The 25,411-nt window shown below is 37.4% G+C and overlaps 1 protein-coding gene across 1 annotated transcript in view; it reads left to right on the top strand.

Annotated features, from left to right (window-relative positions):
* The window catches only part of TMEM163 (transmembrane protein 163), a 428,078-nt gene that overhangs the window by 392,502 nt on the left and 10,165 nt on the right, over positions 1 to 25,411 (top strand). Inside the window, exon 6 of the mRNA XM_066575137.1 lies at positions 14,835 to 14,946. Coding sequence (XP_066431234.1) covers positions 14,835 to 14,946 — 112 coding nt within the window. The remainder of the gene's footprint in view (positions 1 to 14,834; positions 14,947 to 25,411) is intronic.

Raw genomic sequence — 25,411 nt, 5'->3', positions numbered from 1 at the left:
ATAGATGTCTGAGGGCTTGTTTTCTGCAGGACAAGTTGTAATTTTATTGGTACCAGTTAATGTACCATTTAGTGTACGGAAAAACTTTTCAAAAATTTTAAGTGTGGAGAAATTTTTTGAAAATGCGGTCCTGCCATTTTTTGAGGGTTAAATTTTTAAAACCTTCACAGCGCTGAAAAATGAGATATGAACTTTGTTTTATGGATCAGCGCGATTCCCCTGACACCAAACATTGCTTTCTGTTGCCGTATTATGAGACCCAGAGCTTTTTTCGTACATTTTACGTGGATTAGGCTGTTTGAGGGCTTGTTGTTTGCAGGGTTAACTGCAGTTTTATTACCATTTTAGGAAATTTTGTTTTTTTGTTCACTTTTTATTCAGTTTTTTTAGGGCAAGAATACGAAAGAGAAAAAAATAGCAATTCTTACATTCTGTCCTTTTTTTTTAAAAAAAAATGCTCTTTACCATGTGAGATAAATGCTGTCCTATTTTGATAGATGGGACTTGTATGTACATTGTGATACCAAATACAGTCAAACCTCTAGTTTTGTTGGTAATCTGCCCGAAAGCCAACCAATGAAAATCGAGGCAATTATTTCCATAGGAATCAATGTAAATCCAATTAATTAGTTCTAAACATTCCAAAAAAACACACTAAACCACATTTTTGTAACGCGTTTAGCGCTGCTTTTTCAGCGCACTAACCGCTGTACAACGCTCCCATTCATTTCAATGGGGCTGTCCACACAAGTGTTTTCGGCCCTGCGTCGCCTATTGAATGCACAATTGGTACTGCATTCTTGGTAGCGCTAAACGCCATAGCTACACTACTGGGTGAAAAAACAATATACTCACCTTACAGGTGCCGTCGGTGTCCCAGGGGCCGCTCGCTGGGCCTACGCACAGGCTTGTCAAGCCAGCAGAGCATCTTGCTAGTGACGGGCATTGAAATCCGCTCCAGCAAGAGATTGCTCTGATTGGCTGAGTCAGCTGAGTGACAGCCCGCTCAGCCAATTACAGCCAGCGCTGGATGCTCCAATCACAGCATTTATCCATGAAACGTGCGATATACCTGCAGATGCAAGAATATTCCATGGAAGTACTGATTGGCAAGTATTTCCCATTGTTTGCCACAGAGCGCCCAAAGATTGGACATGCAATGTTCATATTTGGGTGAGATTTGTTCGTCTCGCAACACACAAATTTCACATGATTTTCTTAGTTATGTAAAAGCAGCTTAACTGTCAAAAAAACGTAATTAAACCTTGTTTCTACACTTTTATTTAGTCCCCATGGGGAACTTGAACTTGTAATAATTTAAGTATTGCAGTATATAGGGTATCTTGATGTAGCCACGGGTAGAGCCTGATAGGTGTGTATGCATTGTGGCCCTGGGAGCCTGGGCTCTGATCTGCAATGCTAGCCCATCAGAACCCCACGATCCTGCTGGGAGGGTCCCCCTCTAGCTGACTATTCAGACGTGTGGCATGTAAACAGTTAATTGCCGCGATCTGTAACAAGTATTAGGAGCTGGGTAGGGAGCGGACTTGGTCCCGAGACGCAGGACATTTATGTGTCAGTGCTGAAGGAGTTAATGAGTCTGGTTTCTGAATTACACTAGTCACTAGCAGCAAAAGCAATCCATGATAATGCTGACTGCAGGGCTATTGTTGTTTCTACTGGCGGACTCTCCTTAATCATCATTCGTGTGCTGCTGGACAGTGGAATCTACAAATAAATATTCAATCCCCAGAGAATGGAATCCGAGGAGGATGTAATTACTACTGCGCACATGAGGCGACCTCACTTAATCCTCAAACATAGGATGAATGAACGGGGAAAGCCAGGAGCCGATGAACGGAGATTCCCAATATCGAATCCTGAAGTTTCTGTAGGAATTAGGAAAACTAAACATTCAGCAGAATATCTTAAGAACATTTTATCCTGACTGACCTTCTCATCGTGCATCAGGGAGCAGCTGAGGATTCAAATTGCCTTTCTTCTAGTTAAAGCATTTCCTTTTGCTTATTCTCAAACTCACAGCCTAATACATCTTGTGCAATCTACAAAGTGTAGGAAAGAGAAACCACTGCACGCACTTCTATCACTACTATATTACTGCCCCTATGTACAAGAATATACTATAATACTGCCCCCTATGTACAAGAATATAACTACTATAATACTGCCCCCTATGTACAAGAATATAACTACTATAATACTGCCCCCTATGTACAGAAATATAACTACTATAATACTGCCTCCCATGTACAAGAATATAACTACTATAATACTGCCCCCTATGTACAAGAATATAACTACTATAATACTGCCCCCTATGTACAAGAATATAACTACTATAATACTGCCCCCTATGTACAAGAATATAACTACTATAATACTGCCCCCTATGTACAAGAATATAACTACTATAATACTGCCCCCTATGTACAAGAATATAACTACTATAATACTGCTCCTATGTACAAGAATATAACTACTATAATACTGCTCCCTATGTACAAGAATATAACTACTATAATACTGCCCCCTATGTACAGAAATATAACTACTATAATACTGCCTCCCATGTACAAGAATATAACTACTATAATACTGCCCTCTATGTACAAGAATATAACTACTATAATACTGCCCCCTATGTACAAGAATATAACTACTATAATACTGCCCCTATGTAAAAGAATATGACTACTATAATACTGCCCCCTATGTACAAGAATATAGCTACTATAATACTGCCCCCTATGTACAAGAATATAACTACTATAATACTGCCCCCTATGTACAAGAATATAACTACTATAATACTGCCCCCTATGTACAAGAATATAACTACTATAATACTGTCCCCTATGTACAAGAATATAACTACTATAATACTGTCCTTTATGTACAAGAATATAACTACTATAATACTGTCCCCTATGTACAAGAATATAACTACTATAATACTGCCCCCTATGTACAAGAATATAACTACTATAATACTGTCCCCTATGTACAAGAATATAACTACTATAATACTGCCCCCTATGTACAAGAATATAACTACTATAATACTGCCCCCTATGTACAAGAATATAACTACTATAATACTGTCCCCTATGTACAAGAATATAACTACTATAATACTGCCCCCTATGTACAAGAATATAACTACTATAATACTGCCCCCTATGTACAAGAATATAACTACTATAATACTGTCCCCTATGTACAAGAATATAACTACTATAATACTGTCCCCTATGTACAAGAATAGAACTACTGTAATACTGCCCCCTATGTACAAGAATATAACTACTATAATACTGTCCCCTATGTACAAGAATATAACTACTATAATACTGCCCCCTATGTACAAGAATATAACTACTATAATACTGTCCCCTATGTACAAGAATAGAACTACTGTAATACTGCCCCCTATGTACAAGAATAGAACTACTATAATACTGCCCCCTATGTACAAGAATATAACTACTATAATACTGTCCTTTATGTACAAGAATATAACTACTATAATACTGCCCACTATGTACAAGAATATAACTACTATAATACTGCCCTCTATGTACAAGAATATAACTACTATAATACTGGCCCCTATGTACAAGAATATAACTACTATAATACTGCCTCCTATGTGCAAGAATATAACTACTATAATACTGTCCCCTATGTACAAGAATAGAACTAATGTAATACTGCCCCTATGTACAAGAATAGAACTACTATAATACTGCTCCCTATGCACAAGAATATAACTACTATAATACTGCCCCCTATGTACCAGAATATAACTACTATAATACTGCCCTCTATGTACAAGAATATAACTACTATAATACTGGCCCCTATGTACAAGAATATAACTACTATAATACTGCCTCCTATGTGCAAGAATATAACTACTATAATACTGTCCCCTATGTACAAGAATAGAACTAATGTAATACTGCCCCTATGTACAAGAATAGAACTACTATAATACTGCCCCCTATGTACAAGAATATAACTACTATAATACTGTCCCTTATGTACAAGAATATAACTACTATAATACTGTCCCCTATGTACAAGAATATAACTACTATAATACTGCCCCCTATGTACAAGAATATAACTACTATAATACTGCTCCTATGTACAAGAATATAACTACTATAATACTGCTCCTATGTACAAGAATATAACTACTATAATACTGCTCCCTATGTACAAGAATATAACTACTATAATACTGCCTCCTATGTACAAGAATATAACTACTATAATACTGCCCCCTATGTACAAGAATATAACTACTATAATACTGCTCCTATGTACAAGAAAATAACTATTATAATACTGTCCCTTATGTACAAGAATATAACTACTATAATACTGTCCCTTATGTACAAGAATATAACTACTATAATACAGCCTCCTATGTACAAGAATATAACTACTATAATACTGCTCCTATGTACAAGAATATAACTACTATAATACTGCTCCTATGTACAAGAATATAACTACTATATTACTGTCCCTTATGTACAAGAATATAACTACTATAATACTGTCCCCTATGTACAAAAATATAACTACTATAATTCTGCCTCCTATGTACAAGAATATAACTACTATAATACTGCCCCCCTATGTACAAGAATATAACTACTATAATACTGCCTCCTATGTACAAGAATATAACTACTATAATACTGCCCTCTATGTACAAGAATATAACCACTATAATACTGCCCCCTATGTACAAGAATATAACTACTATAATACTGCCCTCTATGTACAAGAATATAACTACTATAATACTGCCTCCTATGTACAAGAATATAACTACTATAATACTGCTCCCTATGTACAAGAATATAACTACTATAATACTGCCCCCTATGTACAAGAATATAACTACTATAATACTGCTCCTATGTACAACAAAATAACTATTATAATACTGTCCCTTATGTACAAGAATATAACTACTATAATACTGTCCCTTATGTACAAGAATATAACTACTATAATACTGCCTCCTATGTACAAGAATATAACTACTATAATACTGCTCCTATGTACAAGAATATAACTACTATAATACTGCTCCTATGTACAAGAATATAACTACTATAATACTGTCCCTTATGTACAAGAATATAACTAGTATATTACTGCCCCCTATGTACAAGAATATAACTACTATAATACTGCTCCTATGTACAAGAATATAACTAGTATATTACTGCCCCCTATGTACAAGAATATAACTACTATAATACTGTCCCCTATGTACAAAAATATAACTACTATAATACTGCCTCCTATGTACAAGAATATAACTACTATAATACTGCCTCCTATGTACAAGAATATAACTACTATAATACTGCCCTCTATGTACAAGAATATAACCACTATAATACTGCCCCCTATGTACAAGAATATAACTACTATAATACTGCCCTCTATGTACAAGAATATAACCACTATAATACTGCCCCCTATGTACAAGAATATAACTACTATAATACTGCCCTCTATGTACAAGAATATAACCACTATAATACTGCCTCCTATGTACAAGAATATAACTACTATATTACTGCCCCTATGTACAATAATATAACTACTCTAATACTGCCACCTATGTACAAGAATATAACTACTATAATACTGCCCCTATGTACAAGAATATAACTACTATAATATTGCCACCTATGTACAAGAATATAACTACTATAATACTGCCCGCTATGTACAAGAATATTACTACTATAATACTGCCTCCTATGTACAAGAATATAATTACTATAATACTGCCCCCTATGTTCAAGCATATAACTACTATAATACTGCTCCCTATGTACCAGAATATACCTACTATAATACTGCCCCCTATGTACAAGAATATAACAACTATAATACTGCTCCATATGTACAAGAATATAACTACTATAATACTGCTCCCTATGTACAAGAATATAACTACTATAATACTGCCTCTATGTACAAGAATATACCTACTATAATACTGCCCCCTATGTACAAGAATATAACTACTATAATACTGCTCCTATGTACAAGAATATAGCTACTATAATACTGCCCCCTAAGTACAAAAATATAACTACTATAATACTGCCCCTATGTACAAGAATATAACTACTATAATACTGCTCCTATATGTACAAGAATATAACTACTATAATACTGCTCCTATGTACAAGAATATAACTTCTATAATACTGCCCACCCCATGTACAAGAATATAACTACTATAATACTGCTTCTATGTACAAGAATATAACTACTATAATACTGCTCCCTATGTACAAGAATATAAATACTATAATACTGCTCCTATGTACAAGAATATAACTACTATAATACTGCTCCCTATGTACAAAAATATAACTACTATAATACTGCTCCTATGTACAAGAATATAACTACTATAATACTGCTCCCTATGTACAAGAATATAACTACTATAATACTGCCCCCTACGTACAAGAATATAACTACTATAATACTGCCCCATGTACAAGAATATAACTACTATAATACTGCCCCCTACGTACAAGAATATAACTACTTTAATACTGCCCCCATGTACAAGAATATAACTACTATAATACTGCCCCCTATATACAAGAATATACCTACTATAATACTGCTCCTATGTACAAGAATAAAACTACTATAATACTGCTCCCTATGTACAAGAATAAAACTACTATAATACTTTCCTCTATGTACAAGAATACAACTACTATAATACTGTCCCCTATGTACAAGAATATAAATACTATAATTCTGCTCCCTATGTAGAAGAATATAACTACAATAATACTGCCTCCTATGTACAGGAATATAACTACTATAATACTGCCCCTTTTGTACAAGAATATAACTACTATAATACTGCCCCCTTTGTACAAGAATATAACTACTATAATACTGCTCCCTATGTACAAGAATATAACTACTATAATACTGCCTCCTATGTACAGGAATGTAACTACTATAATACTGCCTTCTATGTACAGGAATATAACTACTATAATACTGCCCCCTATGTACAAGAATATAACTACTATAATACTGCCTCCTATGTACAAGAATATAACTACTATATTACTGCCTCCTATGTACAAGAATATAACTACTATAATACTGCCCCCTATGTACAAGAATATAACTACTATAATACTGCCTCCTATGTACAAGAATATAACTACTGTAATACTGCTCCCTATGTACAAGAATATAACTACTATAATACTGCTCCTATGTACAAGAATATAACTACTATAATACTGCTCCTATGTACAAGAATATAACTACTATAATACTGCCCCCTATGTACAAGAACATATATAGACTATAATACTGCCTCCTATGTACAAGAATATAACTACTATAATGCTGCCTCCTATGTACAAGAATATAACTACTATAATACTGCCCCCTATGTACAAGAATATAACTACTATAATACTGCTCCTATGTACAAGAATATAACTACTATAATACTGCCCCTATGTACAAGAATATAACTACTATAATACTGACCCTATGTACAAGCATATAACTACTATAATGCTGCCTCCTATGTACAAGAACATAACTACTATAATACTGCCCCCTATATACAAGAATATAACTACTATAATACTGCCCCCTATGTACAAGAATATAACTACTATAATACTGCCTCCTATGTACAAGAATATAACTACTATAATACTGCTCCCTATGTACAAGAATATAACTACTATAATACTGCTCCCTATGTACAAGAATATAACTACTATAATATTGCCACCTATGTACAAGAATATAACTACTATAATACTGCCCCTATGTACAAGAATATAACTACTATAATATTGCCACCTATGTACAAGAATATAACTACTATAATACTACCTCCTATGTACAAGAATATAACTACTATATTACTGCTTCTATGTACAAGAATATAACTACTATAATACTGCCCCCTATGTGCAAGAATATAACTACTATAATACTGCCCGCTATGTACAAGAATATTACTACTATAATACTGCCTCCTATGTACAAGAATATAACTACTATAATACTACCCCCTATGTACAAGAATATAACTACTATAATACTGCCTCCTATGTACAAGAATATAATTACTATAATACTGCCCCCTATGTACAGGGATATAACTACTATAATACTGCCCCCTATGTACAAGAATATAACTACTATAATACTGCCCCCTATGTACAGGGATATAACTACTATAATACTGCCCCCTATGTACAAGAATATAACTACTATAATACTGCTCCCTATGTACAAGAATATAACTACTATAATACTGCCTCCTATGTACAAGAATATAACTACTATAATACTGCCCCCTATGTACAAGAATATAACTACTATAATACTGCCCCTATGTACAAGAATATAACTACTATAATATTGTCACCTATGTACAAGAATATAACTACTATAATACTGCCCCCTATGTACAAGAATATAACTACTATAATACTGCTCCTACGTACAAGAATATAACTACTATAATACTGCTCCTATGTACAAGAATATAACTACTATAATACTGCCCCCTATATGCAAGAATATAACTACTATAATACTGCTCCTATGTACAAGAATATAACTACTATAATACTGCCCCCTATGTACAAGAATATAACTACTATAATACTGCCCCTATGTACAAGAATATAACTACTATAACACTGCCCCTATGTACAAGAATATAACTACTATAATACTGACCCTATGTACAAGAATATAACTACTATAATACTGCCTCCTATGTACAAGAATATATCTACTATAATACTGCCCCTATGTACAAGAATATAACTACTATAATATTGTCACCTATGTACAAGAATATAACTACTATAATACTGCCCCCTATGTACAAGAATATAACTACTATAATACTGCCCCCTATGTACAAGAATATAACTACTATAATACTGCCCCTATGTACAAGAATATAACTACTATAATATTGTCACCTATGTACAAGAATATAACTACTATAATACTGCCCCCTATGTACAAGAATATAACTACTATAATACTGCCCCCTATGTACAAGAATATAACTACTATAATACTGCTCCTATGTACAAGAATATAACTACTATAATACTGCTCCTACGTACAAGAATATAACTACTATAATACTGCTCCTATGTACAAGAATATAACTACTATAATACTGCCCCCTATATGCAAGAAGATTATAGCTACTATAATACTGCCCCCTATGTACAAGAATATAACTACTATAATACTGCCCCCTATGTACAAGAATATAACTACTATAATACTGCCCCTATGTACAAGAATATAACTACTATAATACTGACCCTATGTACAAGAATATAACTACTATAATACTGCCTCCTATGTACAAGAATATATCTACTATAATACTGCCCCCTATGTACAAGAATATAACTACTATAATACTGCCCCCTATGTACAAGAATATAACTACTATAATGCTGCCTCGTATGTACAAGAATATAACTACTATAATACTGCCCCCAATGTACAAGAATATAACTACTATAATACTGCCCCCTATGTACAAGAATATAACTACTATAATACTGCCCCCAATGTACAAGAATATAACTACTATAATACTGCCCCCTATGTACAAGAATATAACTACTATAATACTGCCCCCTATGTACAAGAATATAACTACTATAATACTGCCCCCTATGTACAAGACTTTACGTACTGTAGTTTTCTAGTTTCCTGTTGGGCTGCCTGTATCATGGATGCAAAATGTGATAGAAGGGGGCATTGAGCCTCTATTACCCTTTTGGGCCGCTTACGGTTAGAATACGTGTAATACCGTTGGCAATTGAAGCTATGGTTCTGCCTTTAGCTTGCATACAATATCTTATACTGATGGACATGCAGGCTTTAGTATCTATTGGGCCGCCTTGGATTCAAGATATGAGTCAGACTTTGGGGCTTTAAGACCCATTGGGCCGACTCTATCTTGATGCAAGACGTGATAGCGGCTGACATTGAGGTTCTAATACCCTGCTTGGCTTACTCTAGTTGGCTGCACTGAGCAGAGTAGGAGTGGCGCTGACTGCAAGGTGAAGGTAAGTATATAGGTGTAGGGGCTATTATTACTGGAGCTACTGAGGGGGTTAATATTGCAAAGGGGTTTATTACTATGGCTACTGTGGAGTTAATATTACTGAGAGGGTTAAAATTACTGTGGGGTTAATTTATTAATGTGGCTACTGTGGGGTTATTATTATTACTAACCCTAACCCTACTGTGGGGGTCACTATTACTACTGCGGCCAATATAGGTGATGCTATTACTACTAGGGCCACTGTGGGGGGGGGTTACTATTACTACTGAGGCCACTATAGGCAGTCACTATTACTACTGAAAGCAAACCACAGCAGCACTCCTCAGTGGAAACCCACAACAGTGGGGGGTAGAAGAAAGATGTGGCGCACAGCTCAATAAGAAGCCGGACTCCTTCAGCTCCTATAAACGCAATCCAATCAGTCCATAGACAAGAGCAGCCCCAGGAGTGGATATTTTTAAAAATGCATCAAAAGATGCTTCTTTATTGCATCGAGTAAAAACGCTGTTTCGACCTACTATTACTACTGAAGCCCTTGTGGGGGTCACTATTACTACTGGGGCCAATATAGGGGATGTTATTACTACTAGGGCCACTGTGGGGGGTTACTATTACTACGCAGCCCACCATAGTCACTATTACTACTGAGGCCACTGTAGGCAATTGCTATTACTACTGAGGCCACTGTGGGGGTCACTATTACTACTGAGGCCACTGTGGGGGTCACTATTACTACTGGGGCCACTCTGCGGGTCACTATTACTACTAAGGCCACTGTCACTCTGCGAGTCACTATTACTACTTGGGCCACTGTGGGGGGGGGGGGCGCTCACTATTACTACTGGAGCCATTGTGGGGGTCGCTATTACTACTGGAGCAACTGTGGTGGTGGCTACTACTACTGGAGCCACTGTGGGGGTTGCTATTACTTCTAGGTCCACTATGGGGGTCACTAATACTACTATGGCCACTGTGGAGTCACTATTGTTATTGGAGCCACTGTGGGGGTCACTATTTCTACTGAAGCCACTGTGGGGGGGGTTACTATTACTACTGGAGCAACTGTGGGGGTCGCTATTACTTCTAGGTCCACTGTGGTGGTCACTAATACTACTATGGCCACTGTGGGGGTCACTAATACTACTAGGGCCTCTTTGGGGGTCACTAATACTACTAGGGCCTCTGTGGGGGTCACTAATACTACTAGGGCCTCTGTGGGGGTCACTAATACTTCTAGGTCCACTGTGGTGGTCACTAATACTACTAGGGCCACTGTGGGGGTCACTAATACTACTAGGGCCACTGTGGGGGTCACTAATACTACTAGGGCCACTGTGGGGGTCACTAATACTACTAGGGCTTCTTTGGGGGTCACTAATACTACTAGGGCCTTTGTGGGGGTCACTAATACTACTAAGGCCTCTGTGGGGGTCACTAATACTACTAGGGCCTCTGTGGGGGTCACTAATACTACTAGGGCCTCTGTGGGGGTCACTAATACTACTAAGGCCACTGTGGGGTCACTAATACTACTGGAGCTACTGTGGGGGTCGCTACTACTACTGTAGCCACTGTGGGGGTCGCTATTACTTCTAGGTTTACTGTGGGGGTCACTAATACTACTATGGCCACTGTGGAGTCACTATTGTTATTGGAGCTACTGTGGGGGTCACTATTTCTACTGAGGCCACTGTGGGGGGGTTACTATTACTACTGGAGCAACTGTGGGGGTCACTATTACTATCGGATACACTGTGGGGGTCCCTTTTACTACTATGGCCACTGTGGGGGGGTTACAACTACTAATAGGGCCTCTGTGGGGGTCACTAATACTACTAGGGCCACTGTGAGGTCGCTAATTCTACTAGGGCCTCTGTGGGGGTCACTAATACTACTAGGGCCTCTTTGGGGGTCACTAATACTAGTAGGGCCTCTGTGGGGGTCACTAATACTACTAAGGCCACTGTGGGTTCACTAATACTACTGGAGCTACTGTGGGGGTCACTATTGCTACTGGAGCCACTGTGGAGTATGCTATTACTACTGGGGAAACCAACATAGGGGGTTGCCATTACTACATGGGGCGGATTTGCTGTGGAATTTTCAGTTGCAGCAAAGTGGATGCGATTTTGTAAATTTCATATACACGCTTTGGAAAAAATCTGCACAAAACCCATGCAGATATTTACATGTGGTGCTGTATTTAATTCCGAGCATGTTAATTTAAATATAATGTATATCAGTAGCCCATCCAGTGCTCCAGCGCTCCTCCCTTTTTTTTTAAACACCCCTGTCTTTTTTATAACAATGGAGGTAAAAACTGTATGTTGTGTTAAGCCACGCCCCTAATCGCTCCCTTGACCACACCTTGGGGCTCCACGAGAAACTTATGCTTCAAAAAGGTTCCAAAGCTGAAAAGGTGTGGGACCACTGCTGTAGAGACACTAATTTTATGTCTCTCAGGATCAGCAATGTGGAATGTCGGTAATAAATTGTATCCGCTCGTCAATGGCTTTGATAAATGAGTGTGAATTGGCCCGGCATCCTTTGGGAATGTTAAGAAGCGTCACTACCAATCAGGCCCGGTAGGGGAAATCGCTGCCTCAAGCGGATCTGTAGTGGGAATAAACTGAGAGGCAGATCTGCGAGGCCAATAGTAATCAGCGCAGCCGCTGTCCCCGGGGGCCGTACGCCGTTGTGGGAACACTCAGGAACCCGTGTTCTCCGCACAACACTGATGCGTGGTGGAGAGCGCGTCTTATGATATCGTGTGCGTTATAATACAAGCCTGGGCGCAAGGGACTGAAATACCTGAAGACACAAGGAGGAGTCGCGGAGATCCCATATTTGTCCTTTTAGATAATTCAGACGGAGTCATGCAATGTTTTTGAAAATGTGTGAACGAAGCTCTTAAGGTTTCAGTGTCTTTTGGAAGCAGTCCTATAACTTAGATTAGCGTTTCCTACACTGCTCTAAGTACACTTTGCTCTCAGCCAATAGTGAGAAATGTATTACGAAGAGCAATCCTTTAAATACATTAGGTTTCTTGTAGGCACCACCAGAGGCAAGGAGTGTCTAACATCTAATGCATAAGGCCCATTGTGCCAGTGACACCCCCAACAGAGAGGTGTATGGGAACTTTATTGGAGCCCATTCTGAACTGTGTCCCGTGCTTGCAGTTAAAGAACTTTAGCAGATACCTACAGCCACCACTAGGTGGAGCCCTTACGTACAGGTTTATACAGCTTCCACTAAATTCAATCCATCTAGAGCACCCTCTAGTGGTGGCTGTAGGCAGCTGGAATTATTTATGCAATCACAAAGCCTGTGTCTTTTAATCTCTTCCCACCACATTTTTTTCAGTTTCATTTCTTCACGCTTACATTTAAAATGCCGTAACTTTTACTTTTCCATCTATGTAGCCACACGAGGGCTTGTTGTTTACATGGGACCAATGTAAAACATTAATTATTCTGTAATGTCCAGAATAATGTTTTGAAAAACTTTTTAAAATTTCTAAGTGGGGTAAATTGGAAAAGAAGTGCAGTCACACTATTTTGGGGGCCTTTTATTATTATGTTCATAGTGCCGGAGAAATGCCAGGTTCTCTTTATTCAGTGGCTCGGTACGCTTACGGTGATACCAAAGTTAGATAGATTTTTGTTGCTGTCATACTACTTAAAAAACAAACACTTAAAAAAAAAAACTTTTTGTAGCCACATTCTGATGGCCATAAGTTTTTTATTTTCTCATCAATGCCGAGGGCTCAAGGTTTTGCAGGGGGAGCTTTAGTTTGCACTGGTACCACCTAGAGGTACATACAACTTTTTGATTACTTTTTATTGAGCTGTTCATTGGAGAAAAAAATAGTCCAAAAAGTAGAATTCTAGCATTATTTATTCTCATGCTGCTCACAGAGAATAAATAATGCCATCTTGACTTTTACGGACACAGCGAAACCACTTAAGTTTATTTTTTTTCTAATTTAGAAAATTTTCTACATGAAAATTGAAAAAGGGTTTATTTTTAGAGATGAGTGAACGTGCTCGGCCACGCCCCTTTTTCGCCCGAATACCGCGATTTCCGAGTACTTCCGTACTCGGGCAAAAAAATTCGGGGGGCGCCGTGGCGGCACGGGGGATAGCAGTGGGGAGTGGGGGGGAGAGGGAGAGAGAGAGGGCTCCCCCCTGTTCCCCGCTGCTACCCCCCGCACCGCCACGCCTCTCCCCGTCCCCCGGCGCCCCCCGAATCTTTTCACCCGAGTACTGAAGTACTCGAAAATGGCGGTACTCGGGTGCGTAAGTACTCGAAACGAGTACGTTCGCTCATCTCTATTTATTTTAGCTTTTTAATAGTTTTTTTTTAAACTTTAGACAAGCTTTCTGAAAAGTTCTGCCTGCACTTTCTGTGTGCTCCAGTGGGGGATTGGAACATTGCAGATTACTATCAAGGCAGGAGAGGGGATTTTGCTGCTGATGAATTTACCTCCGAGGTGATTGTCTACACTGGATACAATGTAACAAAACCTCAGGAGTAAGAAGTATAAAGAGGAGTTCTCCAAACAGGGAATCTTTTCTATGCATTGTGGTACTTCATATGGTTACTCTGTATTATCAGGCGATTCTATTAATCTGGGCTCCTTGTCTTGCAGGACGGCTTTTTATTCAGTGTCTCCATTTTAAGTGGAATTGTCTGTACTCTATTGGCTGCTGGGAAATTCATGTTGGGGAAAGTCTTGACGAGTCGAGCGCTGATCACTGATGGTAAGTAATGCAACAATGCTGATGGATGGCTAAAAAAAGTTTGTGTACCAGAATACCCTCTTAGGCCTCATGTCCACTAGAAAAATACAATCCGCGCAGAATCTGCCGCGGATTTCCATGGCGGATTCCGCGCACATTTGCTTTAAATGGTACGTTTTTTTCGCCTGCAGATATCCGCACACATTGCTATCAATGTGATAGCAATGTTGCCGATCCGCGCGGAATCTGCGGCAGAATGGAGCATGCCACGTTTTTTTTCTCCCGCGTGTGAAAAACGCAATTCTTTTAAAATGCCATCCGTGGGTGCAAAAATCAATTTAATGGACCGCGGATGGACAATGATTCCCTATGGGCAAAATCTGCAATTCCATTTAGCTAGTGGACATGAGGCCTTAAGGGCTCAGGCAGACTAGCTTTTCTTTCACGCATGTATAGGTGCGTGAAAAAACCCCACAGAATGCATGCATAAAAAGCACGTGATCGAAACTTCAGACATGTTTTTCATTCTCACTTGTGTGCAGTCACACAATTGTAACATTTACACATACTGTGCAGCCCCATTGAAAGCAATGGGAGGGGATCGATATCCCCTACTGCGGCTATAACAGGGGATACAACTTGTTGTCAATGGGTAGCGCCGGCCCATTGAAAACATAGGGAGAAGACGGCGCTCTTCTGCCACAGCTGTGGCAGGGGATTCCTTCATTCCCAAGGGGAGTCCCCTCATCACTGAACACTGTGACAGCAGCGGAAGGGGTTTCAGTGATGGGGGGGCTCCCCGCGGGAATGAGGGAATCCCTTGCCACCGCTGTGACAGCGGTGGCAGAGCAGCGTTATTTGGCTGCAGAACTATTTCCTTCCACAGAGGTATAATTATGGAAACTGCTCCCCACTGCAGCCAGCAGATGCTTCATTACATCTAATGTAATTTGTACCAAGCCACAGCTATGAGCCGCACTTTTATAATGGATGGCGAACAAGGGCAAACCATAGAGGAATAAATGCTATAATAAAAAAGCCAGCCATAAATTCCTCCGGCAGTCTGTGTGCTGAGGGCTGCATAATCCCAATCTGAAGCACTATGTACAAGAGTATAACTATTATAATATTACTCCTATGTACAAGAATATAACTACTATAATACTGCCCCCTATGTACAAGAATATAACTACTATAATACTGCCCCCTATGTACAAGAATATAACTACTATAATACTGCCCCCTATGTAGAAGAATATAACTACTATAATACTGCCCCTATGTACAATAATATAACTACTATAATACTGCTCCTATGTACAAGAATATAACTACTATAATACTGCCCCCTATGTACAAGAATATAACTACTATAATACTGCCCCCTATGTACAAGAATATAACTACTATAATACTGCCCCCTATGTACAGGAATATAACTACTATAATACTGCCTCCAATGTACAGGAATATAACTACTATAATACTGCCCCTATGTACAAGAATATAACTACTATAATACTGCCCCCTATGTACAAGAATATAACTACTATAATACTGCCTCCAATGTACAAGAATATAACTACTATAATACTGCCCCCTATGTACAAGAATATAACTACTATAATACTGCTCCCATGTACAAGAATATAACTACTATAATACTGCCCCCTATGTACAAGAATATAACTACTATAATACTGCCCCCTATGTACAAGAATATAACTACTATAATACTGCCCCCTATGTACAAGAATATAACTACTATAATACTGCTCCCTATGTACAAGAATATAACTACTATAATACTGCCCCCTATGTACAAGAATATAACTACTATAATACTGTCCGCTATGTACAAGAATATAACTACTATAATACTGCTCCTATGTACAAGAATATAACTACTATCATACTGCTCCCTATGTACAAGAATATAACTACTATAATATTGCCTCCTATGTGCAAGAATATAACTACTATAATACTGCCCCCTATGTACAAGAATATAACTACTATAATACTGCCTCCAATGTACAAGAATATAACTACTATAATACTGCCCCCTATGTACAAGAATATAACTACTATAATACTGCCCTCTATGTACAAGAATATAACTACTATAATACTGCCCCCTATGTACAAGAATATAACTACTATAATACTGCCCCTATGTACAAGAATATAACTACTATAATACTGTCCCCTATGTACAAGAATATAACTACTATAAGACTGCCCCTATGTACAAGAATATAACTACTATAATACTGTCCCCTATGTACAAGAATATAACTACTATAATACTGCCCCTATGTACAAGACTATAACTACTATAATACTGCCCCCTATGTACAAGAATATAACTACTATAATACTGCCCCCTATGTACAGGAATATAACTACTATAAGACTGACCCCTATGTACAAGAATATAACTACTATAATACTGCCTCCTATGTACAAGAATATAACTACTATAATACTGCCTCCTATGTACAAGAATATAACTACTATAATACTGCCCCTATGTACAAGAATATAACTACTATAATACTGCCCCCTATGTACAAGAATATAACTACTATAATACTGCCCCCTATGTACAAGAATATAACTACAATACTGCCCCCTATGTACAAGAATATAACTACTATGATACTGCTCCCTATGTACCAGAATATAACTACTATAATACAGCCTCCTATGTACCAGAATATAACTACTATAATACTGCCCCCTATGTACAGGAATATAACTACTATAATACTGCCTCCTATGTACAAGAATATAACTACTATAATACTGCCCCTATGTACAAGAATATAACTACTATAATACTGCTCCCTATGTACCAGAATATTACTACTATTATACTGCCCCCTATGTACAAGAATATAACTATTATAATACTGCCTCCTATGTACAAGAATATAACTACTATAATACTGCCCTCTATGTATCAGAATATAACTACTATATTACTGCTGCTACGTACAAGAATATAACTACTATAATATTGCCTCCTATGTACAAGAATATAACTACTATAATACTGCCCTTATGTACAAGAATATAACTACTATAATACTGTCCCCTATGTACAAGAATATAACTACTATAATACTGCCCCTATGTACAAGAATATAACTACTATAATACTGCCCCCTATGTACAAGAATATAACTACTATAATACTGCCTCCTATGTACAAGAATATAACTACTATAATACTGTCCCCTATGTACAAGAATATAACTACTATAATACTGCCCCCTATGTACAAGAATATAACTACTATAATACTGCTCCCTATGTACAAGAATATAACTACTATAATACTGCCTCCTATGTAGAAGAATATAACTACTATAATACTGCCTCCTATGTACAAGAATATAACTACTATAATACTGCCTCCTATGTACAAGAATATAACTACTATAATACTGCTCCCTATGTACAAGAATATAACTACTATAATACTGCCCCCTATGTACAAGAATATAACTACTATAATACTGCTTCTATGTACAAGAATATAACTACTATAATACTGTCCCCTATGTACAAGAATATAACTACTATAATACTGCCCCCTATGTACAGGAATAAAACTACTATAATACTGCCCTCTATGTATCAGAATATAACTACTATAATACTGCTGCTATGTACAAGAATATAACTACTATAATACTGCCCCCTATGTACAAGAATATAACTACTATAATACTGCTTCTATGTACAAGAATATAACTACTATAATACTGCCCCCTATGTACTAGAATATAACTACTATAATACTGCCTCCATTGTAGAAGAATATAACTACTATAATACTGCCCCCTATGTACAAGAATATAACTACCTTAATACTGCCCCCTATGTACAAGAATATAACTACTATAATACTGCCCCCTATGTACAAGAATATACCTACTATAATACTGCCTCCTATGTACAAGAATATAACTACTATAATACTGCCCCGTATGTACAAGAATACAACTACTATAATACTGCCCCCTATGTACAAGAATATAATTACTATAATACTACCCCCTATGTACAAGAATATAACAACTATAATACTGCCCTCTATGTATCAGAATAGAACTACTATATTACTGCTGCTACGTACAAGAATATAACTACTATATTACTGCCCCCTATGTATCAGAATATTACTACTATAATACTGCTGCTATGTACAAGAATATAACTACTATAATACTGCCCCCTATGTACAAGAATATAACTACTATAATACTGCCCCCTATGTATCAGAATATTACTACTATAATACTGCTGCTATGTACAAGAATATAACTACTATAATACTGCTCCCTATGTACAAGAATATAACTACTATAATACTGCTCCTATGTACAAGAATATAACTACTATAATACTGCCCCCTATGTACTAGAATATAACTACTATAATACTGCCTCCATTGTAGAAGAATATAACTACTATAATACTGCCCCCTATGTACAAGAATATAACTACTATAATACTGCCCCCTATGTACAAGAATATAACTACTATAATACTGCGTCCTATGTACAAGAATATACCTACTATAATACTGCCCCCTATGTACAAGAATATAACTACTTTAATACTGCCCCCTATGTACAAGAATATAACTACTATAATACTGCCCCCTATGTACAAGAATATAATTACTATAATACTGCCCCCTATGTACAAGAATATAATTACTATAATACTGCCCCTATGTACAAGAATATAACTACTATAATACTGCCCTCTATGTACAAGAATATAACTACTATAATACTGCCCCCTATGTACAAGAATATAACTACTATAATACTCCCCCTATGTACAAGAAAATAACTACTATAATACCACTCCTATGTACAAGAATATAACCACTATAATACTGCTCCCTATGTACAAGAATATAACTACTCTTATACTGCTCCCTATGTACAAGAATATAATAATTATAATACTGCCCCCTATGTACAAGAATATAACTACTATAATACTGCTCCCTATGTACAAGAATATACCTACTATAATACTGCCTCCTATGTACAAGAATATAACTACTATAATACTGCCCCCTATGTACAAGAATATAACTACTATAACACTGCCCCCTATGTACAAGAATATAACTACTATAATACTGCTCCCTATGTACAAGAATATACCTACTATAATACTGCCTCCTATGTACAAGAATATAACTACTATAATACTGCCTCCTATGTACAAGAAAATAACTACTATAATACTGCCCCTTATGTACAAGAATATAACTACTATAATACTGCTCCCTATGTACAAGAATATAACTACTATAATACTGCCTCCTATGTACAAGAATATAACTACTATAATACTGCATCCTATATACAAGAATATAACTACTATAATACTGCTCCTATGTACAAGAATATAACTGCTATAATACTGCCCCTATGTACAAGAATATAACTACTATAATACTGCCACCTATGTACAAGAATATAACTACTATAATACTACCCCGTATGTACAAGAATATAACTACTATAATACTGCCCCCTATGTACAAGAATATAACTACTATAATACTGCCCCCTATGTACAAGAAAATAACTACTATAATACTGCTATCTATGTACAAGAATATAACTGCTATAATACTGCCTTTTATGTACAAGAATATAACTACTGTAATACTGCCCCGTATGTACAAGAATATAACTACTATAATACTGCCCCCTATGTACAAGAATATAACTACTATAATACTGCTCCTATGTACAAGAATATAACTACTATAATACTGCTCCTATGTACAAGAATATAACTACTATAATACTGCTCCTATGTACAAGAATATAACTACTATAATACTGCTCCTATGTACAAGAATATGACTACTATAATACTGCCTACTATGTACAAGAATATAACTACTATAATACTGCCCCTATGTACAAGAATATAACTACTATAATACTGCTCCTATGTACAAGAATATAACTACTATAATACTGCCCCCTATGTACAAGAATGTAACTACTATAATACTACCCTCTATGTACAAGAATATAACTACTATAATACTGCCCCCTATGTACAAGAATATAACTACTATAATACTGCTCCTATGTACAAGAATATGACTACTATAATACTGCCTACTATGTACAAGAATATAACTACTATAATACTGCCCCTATGTACAAGAATATAACTACTATAATACTGCTCCTATGTACAAGAATATAACTACTATAATACTGCCCCCTATGTACAAGAATGTAACTACTATAATACTACCCTCTATGTACAAGAATATAACTACTATAATACTGCCCCCTATGTAAAAGAATATAACTACTATAATAGTGCCCCCTATGTACAAGAATATAACTACTATAATACTGCCTCCTATGTACAAGAATATAACTACTATAATACTGCCCCCTATGTACAAGAATATAACTACTATAATACTGCTCCTATGTACAAGAATATAACTACTATAATACTGCCTCCTATGTACAAGAATATAACTACTATAATACTGCCCCCTATGTACTAGAATATAGCTACTATAATACTGCCCCCTATGTACAAGAATATAACTACTATAATACTGCTCCCTATGTACAAGAATATAACTACTATAACACTGCCCCCTATGTACAAGAATGTAACTACTATAATACTGCCCCTATTTACAAGAATATAACTACTATAATACTGCCTCCTATGTACAAGAATATAACTACTATAATACTGCCCCCTATGTACAAGAATATAACTACTATAATACTGCCTCCTATGTACAAGAATATAACTGCTATAATACTGCCCCCTATGTACAAGAATGTAACTACTATAATACTGCCCCCTATGTACAAGAATATAACTACTATAATACTGCCCCATATGTACAAGAATATAACTATTATAATACTGCCCCCTATGTACAAGAATATAACTACTATAATACTGCCCCCTATGTACAAGAATATAACTACTATAATACAGCCCCCTATGTACAAGAATATAACTACTATAATACTGCCCCCTATGTACAAGAATATAACTACTATAATACTGTCCCCTATGTACAAGAATATAATTACTATAATACTGCTCCCTATGTACAGGAATATAACTACTATAATACTGCCCCCTATGTACAAGAATATAACTACTATAATACTGCCCCCTATGTACAAGAATATAACTACTATGATACTGCCCCCTATGTACAAGAATATGACTACTATAATACTGCCCCCTATGTACAAGAATATAACTACTGTAATACTGCCCCCTATGTACAAGAATATAACTACTATAATACTGCCCCCTATGTACAAGAATATAAGTACTATAATACTGCCTCCTATGTACAAGAATATAACTACTATAATACTGCCCCCTATGTACAAGAATATAGCTACTATAATACTGCCCCCTATGTACAAGAATATAACTACTATAATACTGCTCCCTATGTACAAGAATATAACTACTATAACACTGCCCCCTATGTACAAGAATGTAACTTCTATAATACTGCCCCCTATTTACAAGAATATAACTACTATAATACTGCCTCCTATGTACAAGAATATAACTACTATAATACTGCCCCCTATGTACAAGAATATAACTACTATAATACTGCCTCCTATGTACAAGAATATAACTGCTATAATACTGCCCCCTATGTACAAGAATGTAACTACTATAATACTGCCCCCTATTTACAAGAATATAACTACTATAATACTGCCTCCTATGTACAAGAATATAACTACTATAATACTGCCCCCTATGTACAAGAATATAACTACTATAATACTGTCCCCTATGTACAAGATTATAACTACTATAATACTGCCTCCTATGTACAAGAATATAACTACTATAATACTGCCCCCTATGTACAAGAATATAACTACTATAATACTGCCCCATATGTACAAGAATATAACTATTATAATACTGCCCCCTATGTACAAGAATATAACTACTATAATACTGCCCCCTATGCACAAGAATATAACTACTATAATACTGCCCCCTATGTACAAGAATATAACTACTATAATACTGCCTCCTATGTACAAGAATATAACTACTATAATACTGCCTCCTATGTACAAGAATATAACTACTATAATACTGCCCCCTATGTACAAGAATATAACTACTATAATACTGCCTCCTATGTACAAGAATATAACTACTATAATACTGCTCCTATGTACAAGAATATAACTACTATAATACTGCCCCCTATGTACAAGAATATAACTACTATAATACTGCCCCCTATGTACAAGAATATAACTACTATAATACTGCCCCCTATGTACAAGAATATAACTACTATAATACTGCCCCCTATGTACAAGAATATAACTACTATAATACTGCCCCCTATGTACAAGAATATAACTACTATAATACTGCCTCCTATGTACAAGAATATAACTACTATAATACTGCCTCCTATGTACAAGAATATAACTACTATAATACTGCCCCCCTATGTACATGAATATAACTCCTATACTACTGCCCCCTATGTACAAGAATATAACTACTATAATACTGCCCCCTATGTACAAGAATATAACTACTATAATACTGCCTCCTATGTAGAAGAATATAACTACTATAATACTGCCCCCTATGTACAAGAATATAACTACTATAATACTGCCCCATATGTCCAAGAATATAACTACTATAATACTGCCCCCCATGTACAGGAATATAACTATTATTATACTGTCTCCCTCCCCCCTCCCCCCCCCCCCCCCCCCACACCGCGCCTTTCCGAAAATAATCAATAACTGTAGAAAAATAAAATCAAACAGAAGAATACATCACCTTGGGAGCGCTGTCATCTCCGGTGCATCTTCTTGCAGTTCCCTGCCCCCTTATTCTGCTGCTCTTCTGGCCGGGGATTAAAAAATCCCCACCTCCCGGAGCACTGACTCTGATTGGCTGATTGCTATGACCAATCAGATGCAGCACTCAGCTGTCATTCAGTTTTGATCGCTGCCTCTGATTGTTCACAGAGCTCAGCCAATCTGAGGCAGCGCTTTAGAAGGCGGGGATTTTCAATCCCTGGGCAGAAGAGAAGCAGAAGAAGACTGTGAGGGACGTGCAAGAAGATGCGCCGGAGATGACAGCGCTTTAAGGCGATATATTATTTATTTTTTTTTTTTCTACAGGTATTGATTATTTTTCGCAGAGGGCTTATATTTCAAGACCACCCAAAAATCCTTGTTGCGGAGAGTCACCTGTTACTGCTGTCACTGCGGTGGCAGGTACCCTTTTCTCATCCATTGATTTCAGTGGGGCTGGTGCTGCTGCCGTCGGTCCCTTTGGGAACAATAAGTGAGATTGCAGGAAGCCTTAAAACTTCGTAAATGAGCATGGAGCCACTGGGAGCCACTGGGAGCCACTGGCTTCATAACTTAGCGATTTGTCACAGCGCTGGGATCTCCCTCGCCAGTGTGAAGCCGCCCTTACTCCTCTGAAGTAGCCCGTTCACACGATGTGAGGTGTGTGTTTCCATCTCCCATAGGAATGTATGAGAAGCACGCAGTAAAGGTCGGACGGGTCTGATATTTGCGCGCACCTCGCAGCTGACATGTTTGCACTCGCATGCCTTATCTTGGTTAGATGCGCGGATTCCATGTGTCTAACAATCGTCCATGTGAGCCCATTGGTTCCTATAGAGGCGGTTTCTTCGTGCACCTCTCATGCGTGCCCACGGCGCCCGTGTAAGAGGGCCCTCATTTGGAGTTGGAGAAGCGTCGGGCCGTTTCTGTGGCGTCATGCTGCACCGTCTCCACATTTGGAGCCTTTGGAGCATGAGAGGTGCATATTATTAATTCTAGTGGGCCCTTGTAGGACATGGGGGTCCAACTCTGCAATGTCCCAGGGAAGTTACTGACTTTGTGGCCTCAATCTTGTTCTTACTTTGATTGGATTTAGCAACATGCAGCCCGCAGTATAAAGCGCCAACATATTCCGCAGCGCTTACAAGATGGGGAACTGTTACAAAACTGCGGTTCCATGTAGTAATCAGCTGACGGAGGCAGTAGGGGGAGGGGATCCAACAAGCTTACATACTACAGATAATGGGGGGATACAGAAGGTGAGGGGGCTGGAGATGAGCACGGTGTGGTGGGGTGCAGATGGGCACGGCATGGTGAGGTGCAGATGGGCACGGTGTGGGGAGGTAGAGATGGGAACGGTATGGCGGGATTGAGATGTGCACAGTATAGCGAGGTGGAGATGGGCACGATATGGCGGGATGCAGATGTGCACGGTATGGCGAGGTGGAGATGTGCATGGTATGGCGGAATGGAGATGTGCATGATATGGCGGGATGCAAATGTGCACGGTATGGCGAGGTGAAGATGTGTACGGTATGGCGAGGTGGAGATGTGCACGGTATGGCGGGGTG

The sequence above is a fragment of the Eleutherodactylus coqui genome, chromosome 8 (genome assembly GCF_035609145.1).
Source record: "Eleutherodactylus coqui strain aEleCoq1 chromosome 8, aEleCoq1.hap1, whole genome shotgun sequence".
Lineage (NCBI taxonomy): Eukaryota > Metazoa > Chordata > Amphibia > Anura > Eleutherodactylidae > Eleutherodactylus > Eleutherodactylus coqui.
Note: the sequence above shows the minus strand (reverse complement) of the source record. Positions and strands in the feature narration are given on the sequence as shown.